At 48.3% G+C, this 20,885-nt stretch overlaps 1 protein-coding gene across 1 annotated transcript in view; it reads right to left on the bottom strand.

The window, feature by feature from the left end:
* Positions 1 to 1,253, bottom strand: part of LOC119861335 (probable cation-transporting ATPase 13A5) — a 37,967-nt gene extending 36,714 nt beyond the window's left edge. The window contains 1 exon segment of the mRNA XM_043492601.1: positions 711 to 1,253. Within this exon segment, the coding sequence (XP_043348536.1) occupies positions 711 to 1,253 (543 nt within the window).
* Between the last annotated feature and the right edge of the window lie 19,632 nt (positions 1,254 to 20,885).

The raw sequence follows: 20,885 nt of genomic DNA, 5'->3' as shown, positions 1-20,885 counted from the left end.
CACCCTTCTAGCCCCCTCCCCAATCCCACCCACGCCCTCTCTCTCCACCGCACACACAGTTCCCTCCCCCAAACCAGGGGCCTGTGTGTCCCCCCACCCTCCTAGCCCCCTCCCCAATCCCACCCACGCCCTCTCTCTCCACCGCACACACAGTTCCCTTCCCCAAACCAGGGGCCGGTGTGTCCCCCCACCCTCCTAGCCCCCTCCCCAATCCCACCCACGCCCTCTCTCTCCACCGCACACACAGTTCCCTTCCCCAAACCAGGGGCCTGTGTGTCCCCCCACCCTCCTAGCCCCCTCCCCAATCCCACCCACGCCCTCTCTCTCCACCGCACACACAGTTCCCTCCCCAAACCAGGGGCCGGTGTGTCCCCCCACCCTCCTAGCCCCCTCCCCAATCCCACCCACGCCCTCTCTCTCCACCGCACACACAGTTCCCTCCCCCAAACCAGGGGCCTGTGTGTCCCCCCACCCTCCTAGCCCCCTCCCCAATCCCACCCACGCCCTCTCTCTCCACCGCACACACAGTTCCCTTCCCCAAACCAGGGGCCTGTCCGTGTCCCCACCCTCCTCCCCTCCCTCACATTCTGCCCCTCCAGGGACCTGTCCCCCCCCGCCCCCGCACCAGGTGTGGCTCTCCCACTCCCACACACGGTGTCCCTTCTGCCCCCCCGCCCCGTCCCCCGGGTCCATCCCCCCCCCGGCTGTACGTGCTCGGCCCAGGGCTTGCTGCCGGGGTTGGAGGGGGTGGTGCTGGTGCTGGTGCTGCTGCAGCGGGCGACCAGGAGGCAGGCGGGGGACTGTGAGGCCGCCAGGGCCGCCCGTCCAGCCTGCGGCCTGCCACGCTCCGCCAGGCCGGGGAGCCGCCAGCCCCAGGCCGGCCTGCGCAGCAGGGGCCCGTCCGCGGCACGGGGGCCCCGTGCGGCTGGGAGGAGGAACCTCCCCAGGCCCCGGCTCTCCGCCCTAGGGAGAGGCAGGCCTGAGGCGCCGCGGGGCAGGCAGCGCGCCCAGCCTGGCACCCGCGCTGGCTCTCGGTGCGGAACGGCCGCCCAGCCAGCCGCCAAGCAGCCCCCACCGCCAGCCGCCCTGCTCTGCCCCCCCCCCCCCCGCGCTCCCCCCGTCTTCCTCCAGCACCCAGCCGGAGGCCGGGCTGCCACCTCTGAGGCACAAAAACCCGCCACCTCCGGCCGGAGCCTGAGCCCGCACCGCTGCCCATGTGCGCGGAGCACCCTGACGCATTTCCCAGAGACCATCCGGGGGAAACCTGGAGAGGCGGCACCCAGGCAAAAATCTACCTGCCTCTCTTTAAGAGTGGAGGGCATTTGAATCACCCTGTGACATCCAGCGCACCCCTCACTAGCAGGGCGTCTTGGCCATAGCTTGGTCGGTCGCTCCAGGGTTCCTACTAAGCAGCGTAGGGCTGGAGACACCTACATCTTGTCACTTGGGACAGGGGAGGGGAGGACTGGACGTGAGGGCCTCTCGAGATCCCTTCTGTCCTGTGATTCTATGGCTCACACAGGTGCAAACTATAGACACACACAGGTTTTAAGGTGACTGGACTCCGAGGAAGCTTAGACCCCAAACAGTCACCAAGTCCTTATGGGAAAGTCCTATGGAATTTAATAGTAGTTAAAACAACAGCATTCTCCAAAAGCTTAATCGGATTAACGAGAAAAAATATCTGCTGACTTAAACGGTGAGTGAAATCCTTTCTTTTTTATATATAGTCCCATAGCAAGAATATCATTTTCGCCTACCTCTGCAGCATGGGGCACGGGTCACTTCTGGAGGATTCTCTGCTCCTTTGAAGTCTTTAAACCACAATTTGAGGACTTCAATAGCTCAGACATAGGTGAGGTTTTTCGTAGGAGTGGGTGGGTGAGATTCTGTGGCCTGCGCTGTGCAGGAGGTCGGACTAGACGATCATAATAATCCCTTCTGACCTTAGTATCCGTGTATCTATTAATTCTCTTGGTTGGTTAAAAAAAATCTATAGAAAGCTATCATTCGCTATCAGTCTCTGTAGGGTTTGTGTAAAAGGGAAGGGTCAGCGTATTCTTCCATCTGTTCTTTGAAATATAAGCATGAAACAGACATCACAAACTTCTCGGTTCCTGCAAGGTGAATGGGAACTATATGTTCACTTCAGATCTTTGCTCTGATTAATATTGCCTGATTGTAGAGTTCAGTGATATGTCTAAATCCATAACAGGCTGGATTTTGATTGGTATTATTTCCTGTTTTACCATTTACTATCCAGTGACAGAATATACCCATGTTCACACCCTATACACTACTGTAATCATTTTTGTACACAGCATGTCTTGTAAGGTACTATTTGAATACTCAAAATTTGCTGGTCAGTATTGTCCTGATAAATGTGTGGCACCACCACATATGAAGTTATAAGATTCCCCTGGATGGTGGTGTTAACACATGTTCCAAACCCCTCAGCCCTGCTCAAACAAAAGTTGGCAAACATGGCTGTCCTAACAAAGGAATGTGTGCTCTGTTTAATTTGCATTTTAAGTAGTAAAACAGTCATCAAGCAGGAAGGGAAGACAAAGGAAGTTCAACAGATGAAAAAACCAGACGGGAACATCCTTCTACATAGACTTTGTTTCCTAGTGTGGCAGCTGGAAATGGTTTTTTCAAGAGGGAGAATAAAACTATAAAAAAGGAGGACAAACACCCCAAGGCATCCCTCTCTCTCTCTCTGCTCTGCCTATCACATTCACCACAGTTAAAGAGAAAATGGAAGCATTCACTGGACTCTGGGGGAGGGGTCCTGGCCTACAGAGTTTGGTCAGTAAAACTGCTGAAAGCATGTGGTGAGATCTTACTTGAATCTGATATAGTTTAAGTTAAGCATTAGTAACATTTTTATTTTTATTTTGCTTGTTACCATTTCTGACTTATGCCTTATCACTTGTACTCCCTTAAAATCTATCTCTTGTAGTTAATATACTTGTTTTTACTGTTTTATCTAATCCAGTGTGTTTAAATTGAAGTGCCTGAATAACTATTTGAGATACTGAACTGGTATATTATTCCCTTTAGGGAATAATGGACTTAACATATTTTGTACTGTCCAGGAGAGGGCTGGGCAGTACAGGACATAGATTTCTCCCCAGAAATGTAAGACTGGGGGTGTATTGGGGTCACCCGGCAGTATAACCAAGGCTTGTGAGAGCCAGGGTATAACCCATGTGTGGCTGGAAGGCTGCAGTTACACACAGACACTCTGGGTGTGGCATGTATTCTGGAAGGCTGTTTGTGAGTGACCCAGATGGGAGCTAATTCAGCAAGGCATTGTAAGGCACCCCAGGTCGCAGGGCAGGGGTGACACAGTCCCCCACTGCTCTGGACTGTATCCTGGAATGTCACACATCCATCCCATTTAAATTTTTAACCAGTGAAAGGCCCAAGACATTTGATTCTAGTCTGGGTTTCAAACACTCTGAATTTCTGCAGTGTGGTTCAATCTCTGTTGAGACAAGGACCAACTGCCCAATTTGTATCTTGAGCCAGATTCTGAAACATCAGACAGACATATGCACATTTTGATGCTTGGATTCATGCCCATCTTTACTCTTCATTCCTCTCCCAGCTATACACAAACTACTTACATTTCCTCTGGCATGAGCAACTGTATCTATAGACTCAAATCTTGTCTAATTCTATTGTCTGTAAAGAACAAACCACCGCAGGCAGTGGAGGAGGACTTTAAAACTGGATGGGTCATTTCCATTGCTTGTCATTATGACTTAGGGTTTTTTTTTCTTCTGCTGCACCTTTACAGATCCTTCTCTTTTACCAATATGCATTTTCCAGACTGCAAGGTCTATTCCTCTCTCTCTCCCTGGGAAAATCCTCAGAGAATTACCTGGACCCACTTTAGGATTGAGTCAGCTAAGACAAAGAAGACCCCATGTTCAGAAATGTCTGGAGGAAATTCACATGGGTTCAACACAGTGTGCTGCACATGACTATAAATCCTCTTAATTCCTCTTCCCACCTTCATAATCCCTGAAAGTAATGCCTTGCTCAGGAGAGCAAATGTCGCCAGCCACCCACATTTAAAAGGCTTTGCAAGTAATGTCAGGTTCTGAGAATCAAATTATGCCAGCAATATTGTGTCATCCACGCAAGCTAAATAAAACATAGGCGACTACTTAAACCACCCACAAGGCATTGTAGGTCCCCACTTGTTTGGAGGTATGTGAATACCCAGCTTCTGTTAATAAGTACATTTAAAAAAGAAAATTTCTATTTTATTTCATCCCAAAAGATTCTCAAACTGCTTAACAGCACTTGTAAACTTAATATACTCACTATAGTAGGGATCACATACTCCAGCACTGAAATACAATCTCTGTATGGGGTAGGGGAGGGAGTCTCAACTGCTTAATCTTCTACAGGGTAGAAACCAAAAAAGATCATATCTGGTGGAAATCATAAGGAGTTTAGGAAAACAGAATGTCATTCCACATGTTGGAACTTGGCTAGGGAAGCCAAACTCTTCGCAAATAGGTTTCACCAGTTTAATCTGAGGTGGGATTTTAAAATGATTTAGTTAAACAGACATAAAGAACCTCTTAGTTCAGTTTGAGAGTGGTTTATTTGATTTAGCTTAAACCTGTTCCTAATCAATTTAAATTAAAGCCTGGTTAAACTGAAATAAGAATATCCACATGGTCTTTAGCACTGGTTTAATTAATCTGGTTTAAAACCACATTTTTAGGCCTGGTCTATGCTGAAAGGTTATATCAGCATAGCTTTGTCAGTCAGGGATGTGAAAAAAACACACCTGAGTGATAGAGCTATGTTAAACCAGTGCAACTCTTTTTGCAGACAAGGCCCGGGTCTGCACTACAGAGTTAGGTCGACGCAAGGCAGCTTATGTTGACCTAAGTCTGTAAGTGTCTACACTAAAATTTCACTACCGCCAACGTAACTCACCTGTTACACTGACTTAACTCCACCTCCATGAGTGGTATAGTTAGGTCAACACATTGTCAGTGTAGATGCTGAGTTGCTTACATTGACTGTTGCTGGCTTTCTGAAGCCCCCACACTGAGGGGAGGCAGGAGCAGAAAGAATCCAGCAGTTCAGGGATGCTCTGCACCCACCCCCTCCTGTGATCAACAGGTGCCTCAGCTCCTCCCATGCCCCACTGCAGCATCAAAGCTGGGAAGGGAGAGGGAGAATGAAGAGCCTCTGGAGCTGACCCTCCCCCAGTCTGAGTGGGGAGGGGCCCCTACTGCAGTCCCCAGGCCTGGAAAAGGGAGATGAACAGCCCCTGGAGTTGCAGGACGAACAGAGGTGAGGATGTGGGAGCTCAGAACAGAACTGATGTGATCTCATTTTCATTTCCATAGAAAATAACAGACCCCTCACTTCTTTCAGACCACGTTGTGCATGCACAAAGTTTTCTCCACAGCCATGAGAGCTAGAGAGTTACTTTCCTCTGTAACTGAAAGCCAAGATCCTTCTGTAATCACAAGGCTTAAAGCTGGAGCTCTAAGAAAAACACCAAACAGTGTGAGCCTCACAGTGAAATTGCCAGAATTGGCCACACGGATTGCAGCCTGGGGCTTGTGCCTTAGAATCAGAAAATGGAAATAGACTAGAAACTGAAATCAGTGACTAAGCTAGGGCTAGTCACCAAGCTGAGTCCAGTGAAAACCAAAAGTAGTGAAATTTAATAATTGTTAGTTCCACTTTAATAATTGCTGGTGTTATTTGTAACCTATGTAAAGGACATGTATTTTTAAAAAGCATGTGAAATTTCACCTGTGCATCCCTTTAATGCTTACCAGCATTCAGGCCTTAGCTTTTACATCACTTCTACTGGGATGGTACTTCCTGCAGCATAGTGCTCCGTAACACGTACTGTGCATTGGTTTAGTGCCAACTCAGTGCCAGCTGCAGAGTTATCAGAGCCACTTTCTGCAGGCGCTGGGTGTCCCTCTGAGCAGTGGAGGGGTCGCAGCAGGTATTGACCCAGCCTGACCCTGCTTAGCTTATGAGATTGAATGGGATCAGAGTTCATGTGGGTATGGTTGCAGAAAATGATACTTTTGTAAGGAATCACATGTTCAAAATTTCCTCAGTCACCATCCTCCTGGGGATCATACTAGTTCTGGGTGATTATTGTGAGCATGTCAGATAAACAGTTCTGATAAACATCAAGACATCAAGCTGTTGATCCATACTCTAGAGCAGTGGCTCCCAAACTTGTTCGCCACTTGTGCAGGAAAGCCCTGGCGCACTGGGCCGTTTGTTTACCTGCCGTGTCCGCAGGTTCGGCCGATCGCGGCTCCCACTGGCACGGACGTTCGCTGCTCCAGGCCAATGAAGCTGCTGGAAGTGGCGCGGGCCGAGGGACGTACTGGCCGCCACTTCCAGCAGCTCCCATTGCCTGGAGCAGTGAAACCGCGGCAGTGGGAGCCGCGATCAGTCTGAACCTGTGGATGCGGCTGGTAAACAAATCAGCCCGGCGCGCCGGGGCTTTCCCTGCACAAGCGGCGGAACAAGTTTGGAGCCATGCTCTAGTGAACTAGTTCACTTCATCACTAGCTAATTAGGCCAAATGATGCTGAGCAATGTGAGGATGAGAAGTGAAAGGACTGACTGTCATAAAAAAAACATGGCAGCATGTCCAGCTATGTGCCTCTCTAATTCTGTGTCCCTGAAGCCTGATTGAACTATATGAACAAGTTGGACTGCAAGGAGGAGTTCACAATTGATAGTAGATAGTCATGCTTTTTGCATTTTTAAAGTCAATGTATATGTGCCCATCGCCGTGACTTCTGATCTCTGAGGCACACTCAAAAACCAAATGCTGTGCAGGACAGCCACATCCTGCCAGAGGAATGCTACTCCATGATCAAACAGTAGTTTAGGTGGAAAAAGGAGCCATGGGCATGCCCTATCTGAACCAGACTAGCAGGCTATCAGAGCATGTGTGTTCTCTCCACTGAGAACAGCCTGCCTCCCCTTCTTCCAAATAAATGGACTATGAATAACCCAAGGCTTCTGCTGACCATGTCCTTCGTGATGGTGCATAAAGAGGTGACACGCCTAAAGAAGGTCCCAAAATCTAATGGGTCCTTTATAGATTAAAATTAACACCTTTTGCTGAACCTGGAAGCTGATGAACACTAGCGTTCATCTATGCTGGTGAACTCTATGTTCTGTACTAACTGATATAATTCTTGGGGTTATCCCCTCGAAGTGCCCAACCAGGACTTTAGAACAACCAAAGAATCGACTGCCCCCAGAGATCCCATCCCAGGTTTTACACTGAACCTAGCATAGGATGAGGGTATATGTCCAGGTGCTGCACACACAGTTGGGAAATCTCACAATAAACTACTCACTGTCAAGTCTCCGTGCTTTGATTTAAGCAGCTCCCCAGTCACCTTCGACCTGACCAATGAAGCTGCTGAGCGCTCATTAGTCGAGCCCTGAGTGAGCCTTTGAAAGAGAAACGTGCGCTAAAAATCTGAAGAAAATTGAGCAGATCTCAGCTGATGAAGGTTCCTGCTGAAAGGGATATTAAAGGCTGTGAAATGGGATGGAACAGGTCCAGATTCTCCTGACTTAGTGTTGCCATAGCAGGTAAAGACTTGCTTAGCAGCAAAGCGGGGTTTGGATCTACACCTGTTGTTGCCCTATGCCCTGCATCCCTTCAACAGGATCATCGCAACACAGATCCAGCACAAGAGGAGAAAGCTGTGATAATGTATGGATAGAACAACTCTGGAAGCCGAGTGCTTAATGTTCAGGCGATAAAACGTATAGAAGAGAGGAACTGAGGGAAAAGACAGGACATTGATGATCATTTCTGCTGAACCTAGAACTGTTTGTGGCATAAATATGTTGCAGGATGATGCCACCCAAAGGCAATATAATACTTGGCAAGCAGGTGGCCATGGCTTTGGCAAGCAGGCGGCCATGGCTTTGGCAAGCAGAGTTGTGACACATTCCCGTGGCAACTCAGCCCCATTCTAGCAGTGCTTTGTCTCTTGGTCTGATAACTGGCACAGAATGTGCTGAGCTGGAGCCTTCAACCTCCTGGCACACGCTCTTCCTGCCACTGATGAGTGCAACCAAAGGGCCACATTGTGCAAGGTAGAGAGAGAGTGTGGGAGAGAGAGAGATCCTTTAATCCCCCACTGGGCCGACACAGTGTAGCTGGGAGTACAGGCCCCGTGCGAGGCTAGCACTTGTAACGATAACCTCTCAAAGGGGGTAATGAGCAGAGGAGGATTCTTCCTGCTCCCTCTGGCACTTATGAGCAGTCTGGCTGCCCCGTGTACAAGGGAGGGGAAAGGTGCAGGGAGCCTTTCACCTGTGCACCACCCAGGAAGCAGCCTGTAACTTTGTAACCGCATTGGGACCCCGAGAGGCACTGTTGCAGGTGGTCTCGGCATGTCTGTTTTTCTGACTGTACAGGAATTAGAACTTTGAGAAAGCTTTTTGTTGGCTGTGGTGCAGTTCTTTTCAGCTGCTGGCCATGTCACCAGCAAAGTCTGCTGACAGCCTTGATTTGGCTAAGAATCATTCTTCAGTGTAGCTGGATGTGTGCCCGGCTAGCCAACAAGACATTAAAACATTCCACCCCCGCCGTCTTGCCCTGTATGTGATATAGGAGCCCCTGCCATTCACCAGGGACAGGATTGAGACCCTCAGCTCTCTTCAGTGATGCTGCTTAATGCCAAAAGGCGCTGCTAAAATACTGTAATTTACAAAGCTCAGCTATAAGATTTATATTTCCTAGGTAGTTGGGGATGGTAAAAAGCTACAGTTGCATCAGGGGGAGACCAGAGAAGCAGCTCCTGGGGGCATTCTGCCTGCAGAGGACAGAGGCTCAAAGGGTAGGGAGACAGTGGAAACTGCTCTACTGTCAATGGGTGGTAGCACATGCCCCTCCCAGCAGCTGTCTGCAGTAGATGCAGAAGGGATAGGGTCATGGCAACTCTCCTTTCCTAGTCCCCTCAGGAGCATCTGGCACTGAGAATGCTGCCAGCATCAGAGCATGAGCACCAGGATTCGAGCTACCCCTTGCACAAGTGCTGAGAGGAGAAAGCCCCCTTCTCTCACTCTCCCACCACCACTCCTTTGTGCACACTGCATGAGCTGCTAAAATGTGGAACTAATTGTACTTCCAAAGCACTTCCCCCTACTCCACCTTTCCCACCTCCCCCAAATGCTGCAGTCACACAAGAACACTCACCACAAAAAAAGAGATAGGGCTGATTCTATGAACATTAACAAAAGCATCCTGAAGACGGGGGTTAGATTGGCAAGCACAATCTGAGGAGCAATGGGATTCCACCCTGGGAGCTGCAATGGCAAAGCTTAGTCACCCCCTGACTTACAGCATGGAGGGTAGGACCCCAGAAATCCTCATGCAAGATTGCAGCAGGGTGTGCCTCAGTAGGAGTGACTCAGTCCCAGCTTGGAAGAACTATGCAGGGTTGACTTCAACCAAGGAAAAAGAAAAATGTAGCCAGTTTATAATCATCTTCCCTGTGATCTGCTCACCTACAAGGTGGTGTCCCACGTGAAGGGGTGGAAGCCACATTGCTAAGGATCTTACGATTAGACTGGAAAAAGCCTGAGGAAAAGTACTGATCAGAACAGTCCTTCACTGGCAGGGGCACTAGGTCTTTTTCCTTTCTGATTTCTATGGTTTGAATCTTGATGTTCTTACTCAGGCAAAAAACCCCAACTGACGTCAGTGAATAAATGGATCTCAGGGTTTGACCCTCTGATTCAGCCTTCAACCAGAACCTATGCTGAAAACACCAAGCCACTTTGAATGCTGAATTTAGCTGTAGAAAATACAGAGAATCCATTGGAAATGGCACAGGCTGAGAGGGCTCAGTGAGGTGTAAAAGAAACCAGAAATCACCCCCCTCCTTCCTTTACTAGCTCGTTTTCCTCTTTGGGGTTGAGCAATGCATGGTGATCCTTCCAGGACTTTCTTTCATCAGTCTGGGTTAGTTTCACTCCAGGTGTTGTCTCTTGGCTGGGAAGAGAGGTCTTGGACGCTGCTACTGACTTGAACTGAGGACATCAGTTAGTTCTCATCATGGTCCTATCCACTGCCTCTAAAAATCCCGAGCATACACCTTTTGTTGTTGACCTGGCAACACAGGAAGAAAATCCATTCTCGCCTGTAAAGCTCTCAGGTATTTATTTATGCAACTCCTGCACGCCTCTCCCACCTAGTATTATTTTGCTCAGTCACATGAAATTACTATTTAAAGTGAACCACCAAAGGCAAAATGAGGGAGGGAGCAAGTGGGTCATGCCTCCCTACTGGGCCCGCCTAGAGTTCTGGGCACCTCAGAACCAAACAGGAGTTAATAAATTGAAGGGAAATCAGAGCAGATCAGTAATGACAAGGCGTTGGAGGGGATTAGTGTCCATAGAGAGGCACAGATTTGGATCCAAAGTTGGGAGATGTTGGGCTACTGAAGTTGGGTTCATTTCATTGGAGAGAAGTCTCCATTTGTGGTTCAAAGGAAGAGTTCCCTAAGTTTGAGTCTGGGATTTGGTGTGGCCCAGGCAAGGAAGCTGGGATGTGGTTCTGATCCAAATTTCCCATGGTTCAGAGGCACTGTCCAGAACTATGGTTTTGGTACAGCTGGATGTGTTATGTGCGGTCAAGCAAACCCTCAGACCTGCAAGAGGGATTCAGTGGGAAATGTTGCAAAGCAGGGACCTGGAGGGGGTTACCCTCCATGAGTTCTGCTGGCAAGAGAGGAGCAGCAGGGTGGCTCTGCATGTATCATTACAGTAACTCCTCACTTAACGTCATCCCAGTTAATGTTGTTTCATTGTTACGTTGCTGATCAATAGAGAACATGCTCGTTTAAAGTCCGTGCAATGCTCTCCTTGTAACGCTGTTTAGCAGCCACCTGCTTTGTCCACTGCTTGCAGGAAGAACAGCACCTTGGAGCGAGCTGGTGGGTCTGGAGCCAGGGTGGGCCGGCAGCCCCCACATCAGCTCCCCTAAGATCCCTGTGTGACAGCCAACCAGCAGGCGATCATTGCCGGGCATGTTCATCTGTCTTTCCCCCCACCTGCCATGTGCAGCTTCTGCCCTCTGCCCTGGAGCTGCTCCCAGGAGCCTCCTGCTTGCTGTGCAAGGGCGGGGGTGTCTCCCTACCCCCCGCTCCTGTACCCCTTCTCCACAGAGCTGTGGGGGGTGGAAGACACACAGGGCTCAAGACAGAGGGATCTTGCGGGCACAGCTGCTGTCTCAACTTGCTCATCTACTTAAAAAGGCAATGTACTTAGAGTGGCATCAGCACATTAAAGGGGCAATGCGCGTCTCTCACACAAGGTGTGTGTCTCTGTCTCTCTCTGTCATGCTGTCTCCCTCCCTCCATTCCTGCTGCTTTGTAGAGTGTGGAGGCTACATTAACAAAAATGGTGTTAACCCTTGAGGCTCAGCCGAATGCTAGTTCACCATTTAGCAGTAGGCATTCCCTGGAAATATCCCACCCTCTTACTTCACCACCTCAACCAAGCTTCACAATCACTATTGCTGTTAAATTGTACAGTGTTAAATTGTCTATTTAAAACTTATACTGTGTGGGTGTGTGTGTGTGTATATATATATTATATGTATATGTGTAGTGTCTTTTCTCTGGCGAAATAAATTTCCCTGTAACCTCACCCCCCTTATTTACATTAATTCTTATGGGGAAATTGGATTCGTTTAAACATCATTTCGCTCAAGTAGCATTTTTCAGGAACATATCTACACTGTTAAGTGAGGAGTTACTGTACTTTAAACAGGCTTGTTCCATACCTACGCTCCAGCCCCGTGTTTTGCAGAGCTGGTTATTAGGTATTCGCTTGAGGCAGGAATATAAATATTATATTACTTTGTGTTCCCTGTCCATTCTCCTTCTGACACAAGGTTTGATACATGGTTTGAAAACAGTCTTTTATCAAGGCAAAAAATCAGAGGTCTTGGGGGTTTTAAAATGTGCCAGCTTTTGTCTTGTTTCATTGTTACAAGTACAACCTTTGCATTTATTCATTAGGTGGGCCTAATCCTCCCTTGCCTGGCATGCTGGGAAATCCTTCACACTTGACTTTAGTAAGGCTTTTGATACTGTCTCTGCATGACCTTCTCATAAACAAACTAGGGAAATACAACCTAAATGGAGTACTATAAAGTGGGTGCATAACTGGTTGGGAAATCGTTCCCAGAGAGTAGTTATCAGTGGGTCACAGTCATGTGGGAAGGGCATAACGAGTGGGGTCCCGCAGGGATCAGATCCAGTTCTGTTCAATATCTTCATCAAAGTTTGCAGACAATAGCAGGCTGCAAGTGCTTTGGAGGGTAGGATTATAATTCACAATGATCTGGACAAACTGGAGAAATGGTCTGAAGTAAATAGGATGAAATTCAATAGGACAAATGCAAAGTACTCCATTTAAGAAGGAACAATCAGTTGCACACATACAAAATGGGAAATGACTGCCTAGGAAGGAGAACTGTGGAAAGAGATCTGTGGATCCTAGTGGATCACAAGCTAAATATGAGTCAACAGTGTAATGCTGTTGCAAAAAAAGTGAACATCTTTCTGGGATGTATTAGCAGGAGTGTTGTAAGCAGACACGAGAAGTAATTCTTCCGCTCTACTCTGCGCTGATTAGGCCTCAACTGGAGTATTGTGTCCAGTTCTGGGTGACACATTTCGGAAAGATGTGGACAAATTGGAAATATTCCAGAGAAGAGCACCAAAAATTGATTAAAGATCTAGAAAGCACGACCTATGAGGGAAGATTGAAAAAACTGAGTTTGTTTAGTCTGGAGAAGAGCAGACTGAGAGGGGACATAACAGTTTTCAAGTACATAAAAGGTTGTTACAAGGAGGAGGGAGAAAAAAATTTTCTTCTAACCTCTGAGGATAGGACAAGAAGCAATGGGCCTTAAATTGCAACAAGGGAGATTTAGGTTGGACATTAGGAAAAACTTGCTAACTGCCAGAGTGGTTAAGCACTGGAATACATTGCCTACGGAGGTTGTGGAATCTCCATCATTGGAGATTTTTAAGGAGCAGGTTAGACAGACACCTGTCCGGGATGGTCTAGATAATACTTAGTCCTGCCTTGAGTGCAGGGGACTGAACTAGATGACCTCTTGAGGGTCCCTTCACAGTCCTATGATTCTATGCCAGGTGAGTGCAATTTGCTGCCACTGATGGGAATGGAGAGTTCTGACTTGCTAGAGATTTACATGCACTTTGCACGGATGTCTGTGACAACATAAGATACCAGGCAGGGGGAGAATCGGGCCCAGACACTATAGTGCTTCACATCCAGAGGCCCTCTGTGCTCCCAAGGGATTCATCCTAGAACATACACAATCAACTGGCAGACACAATATCAGTGAATGACCTGTTAGAGAAGTGAAACCCATGGCCAGGTGCATCTTTCTTCTTTTTAACCAGCCGAGGGTCGGATTAGCTCCAGCTGGCCCAGAGGCCACTGCCGGATCTCACTGCACCAGTGTTCTGGAAAGATTCACCCCAGTGCAGGCTCAGGATGCTCCAGTTACTGTCCGCCCTGGAGGGCTCTGCCAGGGAGGCGGTATCCACTGGAGTGCTGCACTGCAGCAGAGATGGGCAAATTGCTTAGGCTGCTTGACAAATTGGAATTTCTTTTTTGTTTTAAAAAAACAATGACATATTTTTCTTTGATAATTTTCAATGCGGAATTTTAAAGTAAATGAAAATATTGAACTGAAATTTTAATTTAGTTTTGGTTTGGGGATTGCCCCTGACCCCCATTTCTCTCCCCTTTTCTACTTTCCTTCCCATTTTGCCACCGGAAAAGGTGGAAAGTAGAAACAGGTGAGGAAGGGGGAATCTCCTCCCCCGCCCCCCCATTCTCTCTAAATATCTGAGAACCAAAACCAAAATGTTTTGGAGTAGCAGCCGTGTTAGTCTGTATTCGCAAAAAGAAAAGGAGGACTTGTGGCACCTTAGAGACTAACAATTTATTTGAGCATAAGCTTTCGTGAGCTATAGCTCACTTCATCGGATACACGAAAGCTTATGCTCAAATAATTTGTTAGTCTCTAAGGTGCCACAAGTACTTCTTTTCTTTTTGCAAAAATGTTTTGGGGTTTGCAAACAGACACAAACCACGGAGCTCAGTGCGGCACTAAATAGAAGATTTGTTTTGTTGAGAAACTTCCCATGAAAAATTTAATCAACACTCCATTTTTGATGGGAAAATTTTTCAGCTGAAAATTCTGACCTGCTCTAGCGATGGGGGTTTCTCCTGGCTTCTCACCCCACTCGCCTTGGGCCGTGTTGTGCTCTGTCAAAGCCCGGGGTGCCGCTGCCATTGCTGGCTTGGGAATGAATCTCTCCTTTGTACTGTAGCTCAGCGCTACTCAAAGTGGTGATCCGCTGACTGCTGCCGGTCTGCGCGCACGTTGGAAAATAAATTGCCGGTCCCCCACAGTCAGATAGCTACAGCAGTGCTTCTCAAGCTAACAGCTCAGCTTCCCCAGTGATGGCAGCCAGGTGTGTCACTCAACAATAATCACGTTCAGTCCACACGTTCACCAACAGGTGTCACCAGCAAGCTCTGCCTTGATGGATGCTGCTGCTTACTTGCCTGTGTGCAACTCCCATTAGACCTTACACGACCTGACCCTGACGAGTTGTTCTCCTTGTTGAACGTATAGACACCTGTTTCCAAAAGAGGCCCGGCAAGGTGGAGAGGCATCTTCTGTCCTTCCACCAAAACCAGTCGCCCCAGTGAGTGGTCCTATTCTGAGAGCCAAAGCTCATGAACTAGGCAGAATTAAATCTACTTTAAGAGCAGGGAAGTTGCCTGTGACAAACCGAGGCCTATAGACTTTCTAAGGGATGAAAATGGAGTGTGCTGGAAGAATTCCGGAGGGTTTCAATGGATGCGAGGTGGAAGGAGAGGAGCTGGGTCTGACGTACATGTGACTCCAGAGGCAGCAGTTCGGTGTCATTCAAACTTAGACATTAATAAAGCCACATGCAGGAAGTCACCTGTATAGCTTGAAAAGAGACCCTGGAGTTAACAGGCCTGGATTACTCCCCACACACTTTCAAGAAAGTGGGCAGGGGGACCAGTGATGCGGCAAAATTTGCAGCTGACATAAGATTATTCTGGTTACTGCAAATGGCAGAAAGCTGAGGTGCATTTCCAGGGAGCCAGGGAATGGGAATCAGGGGGCAGGTGAAATCCAGTGTTAGTAAATGCAAAATACTGCATGGTGGGAGAGAGAGTTTGAACTACTCAGACCCCATACATCTTACTGGGCTCTAAATTAATTGTAACTACTCAAGAGAGGACGTGCACAGGTCAGTTGAACCTCTGCTCAGTGTGCAGGTGCAATTAAAAAAGCAAACAAAATGTGAGTGTACATAAGGATGGCAATGGAGAATATCACCATGCTTTTATATAAATCAGTAGGGCAGCTTCATCTGGGTACTGCATGCAAGACTGGCCACCACAGCTCAGTAACAGTAAAGCAGGAGAGAAAGGGTTCAGAGATAGGCAGCAAGACTGATCAGGGGCCTGGAAAAATACCATATGAGAGAGAGACTGTAAATCTTAGGACTGTGTAGAGTGTAGAGATGAATATAGGGGGAATGAAGTGGGGCATGCAAAATGATGACTGTCAGAGAAGGTGCTCGTATTTAGCCACCTCCTGATACACCATGGGGCAGGGTTAAGGAAACTGAAAGGCAACAGATTTTGCTGGTAAAAGGAATTTTTTTCCATAGCATGTAATTAGTTTGTGGAAACTCGTTGCCACTAGATATCAGTGAGGCCAAGAACTTAGCAGGATTCCAATAGGGGCCAGAGTTTATGTGGCTAAAGGAAACATGCTCAGTTACCTGAGACAGTGCAAACAAAGTTTGTAGACAGGATCTAAAGCTACAGGCTTCAGAGCATAAGGCAATTTCAAAATTGTTGGGGGTTAGGAAGAAACTATGGTCAGGTTATTTCACAGCTGTCCACTAAGGGTGTCCTGCACCTTCCTCTGAAGCAGTTGGTTGCTGGCCACTGTTGGAGGAGAGACATGGGCTAGATGTACATCTGTCTGATCTGGTAGGGCATTTCCCAATGTTCCTGTTTGTTCTCTGGCCGTGTACCTCCCTCACCCATTCCCCCGCACTTCCATGAGGTGAAAGCTCCTTACCCCTGGCCTTCCCACAGTATTCTGGCCTCATGCAGGGCTTCCCCAGCCTCCAGCTCTGCTCTCACTCCTTCTCACCACCTTCACCCTGCTTCACCACTTCCTCCACCTCTGTCTTGTCTCCTGTGCCTCCCACTGCCTGGGCAGCTGCCCCTCAATCCTGGAACACCCTCCCTACCCCTGTGCCAAGCCCCTGCCCTCCAGACCTCCAAATCCCTCTTTGAGTCACCCCGCAAGTAACATAGTGCTGACCCTCAAAACACACCGGGGACCAGCTCAGCCAGTCTGGTCTCCTCCCATGGCAAGCCCTTTGGGCAGGGACGTATTGTGGCCCTCAGTGACTAATCCAGGGTTGTAACCAAGAGCCAGGCGCCGAACGGCTCCCTCAGTTGTTGCTCAGACCCTCGGTTTGGGCCTGTCCCTGCAGCATCTGCATGCCTGTGACATTGGGAGCAAGTTGCTTGGTTCTGTCAGGCTCCTTTGGTAGCTGGGGGAAGGCAGACTCGCTGTCCTAACAGGACCTGCTGGCTTGGCAGTCAGACTCCTTGGGGCTGAGACGCATTCCAAGAAACATAATCAGGAGGTGTAGCTGCTAAAGGAATGTGAGTAACTTGGTAGTAATGAGCATTGTACAACACAGACTCAGAAACCCAGCACATCCCTCTCTGATGTGACTGGGTCGGATTATGATGGGGCTGTCCCAGGTGACAGCTTGGCCCGATAAAGTGAGCCTCAGTTCAAAGGTAACAACTAACATCAGTGGCTGTAAAATTAACAGTCCCTTCCCCAAGGTCTATTAATCTGGCACGAGTAGCTCACAGATTCATAACCACTGAGTGAGGAGAATAGATTGTTCCTCGCAAGAATTCAGGGCATGTTTCCCTGGAGAACGTCCCCAAATGAACCTGATAAATAAATGAACTCACCCTCACCTCATCACCTCCCTCTGCCAGCAATACCAGGGCACTTGAGTGGGCATTTGCCTCCAGGGAGATCACACTGGTCCCATTGCCAGGGCTGGCAGCTTTCAGTTCTGATGGGAGCCCTGCTGGGGTGGGGGACACAGCCCTGCAGGAGCCTTGTAATGAGCTCAGGACCCTAATCATCAGGGAGGCCAAGGGGCACTTGCCTCCTTAAGCCACACAAGAGCTCCCACTGCTCCCCATAGAGCATTGCCTCTAATGCCATCCAGAACCCACTGGGCCTGAGCTGGCCCCTAGATTTTAAATGTGTGGTGGCTTTAAGGCATGTCTCCATGGGGAGGTTATTGCAAAACAAGCTAGGGGTGAATTACAAGTGCACTGGCTATTCTTCAGTAACTCCCTAAGTGGGCACTGTTCTTCAGCACTGAGTGCCTTTGTGCTTAATCCACTTTCAAAGGCACTCCTAGGCCTGGCATGGCACACGGTCTGATCAGCTGCTCCGAGAGCTGGCAAACTGGTACCAGCCTCAGGCTGTCTCAGCACGGCTTTAGCTGCCGGATTGGTCACAGGTTCACAGCAGTGTTGCAAAATACACAGTCTTGGCCAGCTAAGCCAGACTCTTATTAAACGAAAGGCAAAGGGAGGGAGAGAGGAGAGAAGAAATAAGGTGGGAAAGGAAAAGGACATATGAGGGAGATGGTGACAGCGGGAACCTGAGTCTCATATCCCAGGCAGTGTTCAGGATTTAGCTGGAGGCGGTGATGATGGCTGGAGGAGGTGGGGTTGGTGACTCCTTTTGGAACACGTGCCCCAGCCTTATGAGAGGGTGCTGTGATAGCATAGGGACCATGGGTCAGATGGGACGTAACGCTGGTCCTAACCAACTGCCAGCCTTAACACCACCCTGCCTCGTTGCAGTGGCAATGATTGACCCGAAGGCCTAGCTCAGTTCCAACCGGCTGAGCATTGCTGAACATCCTCACACACCACTTTTATTTAGGTGCCCAACTTGCTTTTCCTGCCACCCCCACTGCCATTTCAATCAGTTCTTCTTCACATCCCATCCCCAGCCATTGCACCGTGTTCCCACCTTCACCTGCTCCAGGTAAGCTGCCCCATTTCACCAAGGGTACAGCCGTGTATTGGAGGCAGATAAAGGGATCTCTTCCTTCAGCTGGCGGAGCTGTGAAAGCCCTTTCAATTCCTGGGGGTGAGAGTTGATGTATGACTGTCAGTTGTGACAAATTCAGGTGATGTTGCCCAGTCTGTAGCGTTCCTGCAGCTATCTACTCACTTGATGGGGCGGGTACGTTTCTGTACATGAGTTCTTAGAATTTGTTTCTTTTGCTTTCTCAGACATTATGGAGCGGCTCTGGCCTCCAGTGAAATGATCCTGGGGTATCTAGGGATGAGATTGGAGGAAAAAGCTACACTAGCCTGCCACACTAGTGAAACCCAGAACTGTAGGAAATGCTCATAGCAAGATCTGAAACCACATGACATTTGACTGGTGTCATGGTTTGTCACTAACTAGAAACTCACACCCAGCTGTATAGAAAGATTCATGAACAAATCTGACCTGACAGAAGGGGTTTTTCCATCAGTGTTAGAACGTCACCTCTGTCAAGCTCATTCCCCACTCTGGCACTTCGAGTGCAGAAGGTGGGGGCCTGCAAGGACTTTAAAATTATACTGGCCACTCCAGGCTTGTATTAAACTCCCAAGGTTACAGCTTTTCTCTGACCTTGGATTGGTAAATGCTGCCACCACCCGAGTGCAAAACCCCTTTGAGAGAACAGGAAGGTGCACTTGGGATTCCTTCCTATGGGGTACCCTCAACCTCTTTCACGCCCCCCCTCCAGGAAAGAGCTGGGGGGGGAGGAAATCAGCTGTTGCCACCAGCTAATTAAGTAACATGTGGACAAATCTCTTAAGACACAAAAGTCCAATTCTGTTCTGAAAAAGGTAAATTTTATTAATAAAAAAGAGAAATACATCTGGGAATTTTGCTAGATTTTAAAAAAACAACTACAAGGATTAAGAATTAAGAATAGCTCTCTTGAGGTCCAGCTTAAAGGTCATAAGCAAAACAAAGCACCTGGGGGTTAGCACAGAGGAATCCACAAGCCATAAAGAAATAAAAGGATAACCTATCACATCTTCCTAGACATTTCCTGATCTGCTTACATAGCTGGGGTTTTAAATGAGTAGTTTCTAGGTATGATACTGATGATTTTCATACCTGGCCCAAGCTTCTCACAGCATAACTGCTTCCTGTCTGCCTCTCCCTGAGAACAACAACAGCAAGTCAAAAGGGAAGTCTTGTTTCAATTTTAAAAAGTTCTAGCCTTCTCATTGGCTCTTTTAGCCAGGTGCCCACTCACTTCCTTTTACTTATGCAGTGAAACTTTTTAACCCTTTACAGGTAGAGCAATTAGAGAACAGCTACTAAGAGGGATTTTATAGCTATTGGCTTGCTGGGTGTCCATAAAAGGGAGCTACCCTCCACCCCCTTCATTTATCACCACCATCCCTGAAGGTGGTAGCCCGTTGACAGAAGCCCTCTTCTGATGTGTAGCTGCATCTACACTGGGGGCAGCATAACAGTGACAGTCAGCAATTTTTCCCCACACCCCTGACCAAGGCACTCTGTCGATAGAACGTTTTCAGTGCAGACATAGGCTGGATGTGATGACCCAGCGAGAGGTCTGAATCAAAGATGACACCCAGGTTCTGGGCCTGAGTGACGGGCCAGATGGTGGTGGTGTCCACAGTGGGTGATAAAGGAGGTATCAGGGAGGGCTTAGGGTGTGTGGGGAGATTAGCTATGCTGTGGTTGAGCTATGCTGAGCTTGAGCTCAGATATACGTGAGGGGTGTCAGAGCGACAGGTCAAGATTTTAGTCTGGACCGAAGGAGACAGGTGTGGAGTAAAGAGAGAGATCCGGGCACTGTCAGCATAGAGATGGTCGTTAAATTTGTGTTTGCAGGTGTGATTATGCAGTGAGAAGGGGACCAAGGCAAAGCCCTAAGGAATCTCCACAGAGGGTCTGTCTGCACTGGGGTACAGCTTGAGTAGACCTACCCAAACTAGCTATGATAACAAGCAGAAGGAGCAGTAGGAGAAGAACCAAGATGGGTCAGAATCCTGGAACCCAAGGAAGGACAACATTTTGAGAAGAGCATCAGCAGTAGTGTTTCAAGTCGGCTGACCCGTCAAGGCGGATAGGATTGAATACTACTTCTGAGGGTTGGCTAGGAAGAATTCTCAGTACAGACTTTGGTGAGAGTGGTTTCAGGACGTGCCGGGGTGAAAGCCAAACTGGAGCGGGCTATGATGGAGCACACACACATACTCATGCTCAAGTGTTCCTTTTAGAGTGAAAGTGGCTTTTCAGTGTTTCAGATACATCAGTGTGAAAAATTCCTAGTCTCCTGAAGTGTCACAGCGAATGACAATATGCAGGGTGTGAAACCACATGAATCAGCGAACAAAATCACTCTTCTGTTGACTATTTTATCAGCTTTGTTGCCCAGCCCAAGAGAACTGGAGGAGGGGAGCAAGACTAGGTGGGAACACTTGGGATCGGGGAGACCAGTACCTGGTCATTGGAAGCCTGCTCTAGTCCATAGAACGGAATACTTAGTTTGCAAATCTCAGCAATTTTATTAGATTTTGTTTTTTTAGAAAATGGAAATCCCAGAAACATGCACTAATCAAGGAGAGAC

Source organism: Dermochelys coriacea, chromosome 9, assembly GCF_009764565.3.
Source record: "Dermochelys coriacea isolate rDerCor1 chromosome 9, rDerCor1.pri.v4, whole genome shotgun sequence".
NCBI classification, from domain to species: domain Eukaryota; kingdom Metazoa; phylum Chordata; order Testudines; family Dermochelyidae; genus Dermochelys; species Dermochelys coriacea.
Note: the sequence above shows the minus strand (reverse complement) of the source record. Positions and strands in the feature narration are given on the sequence as shown.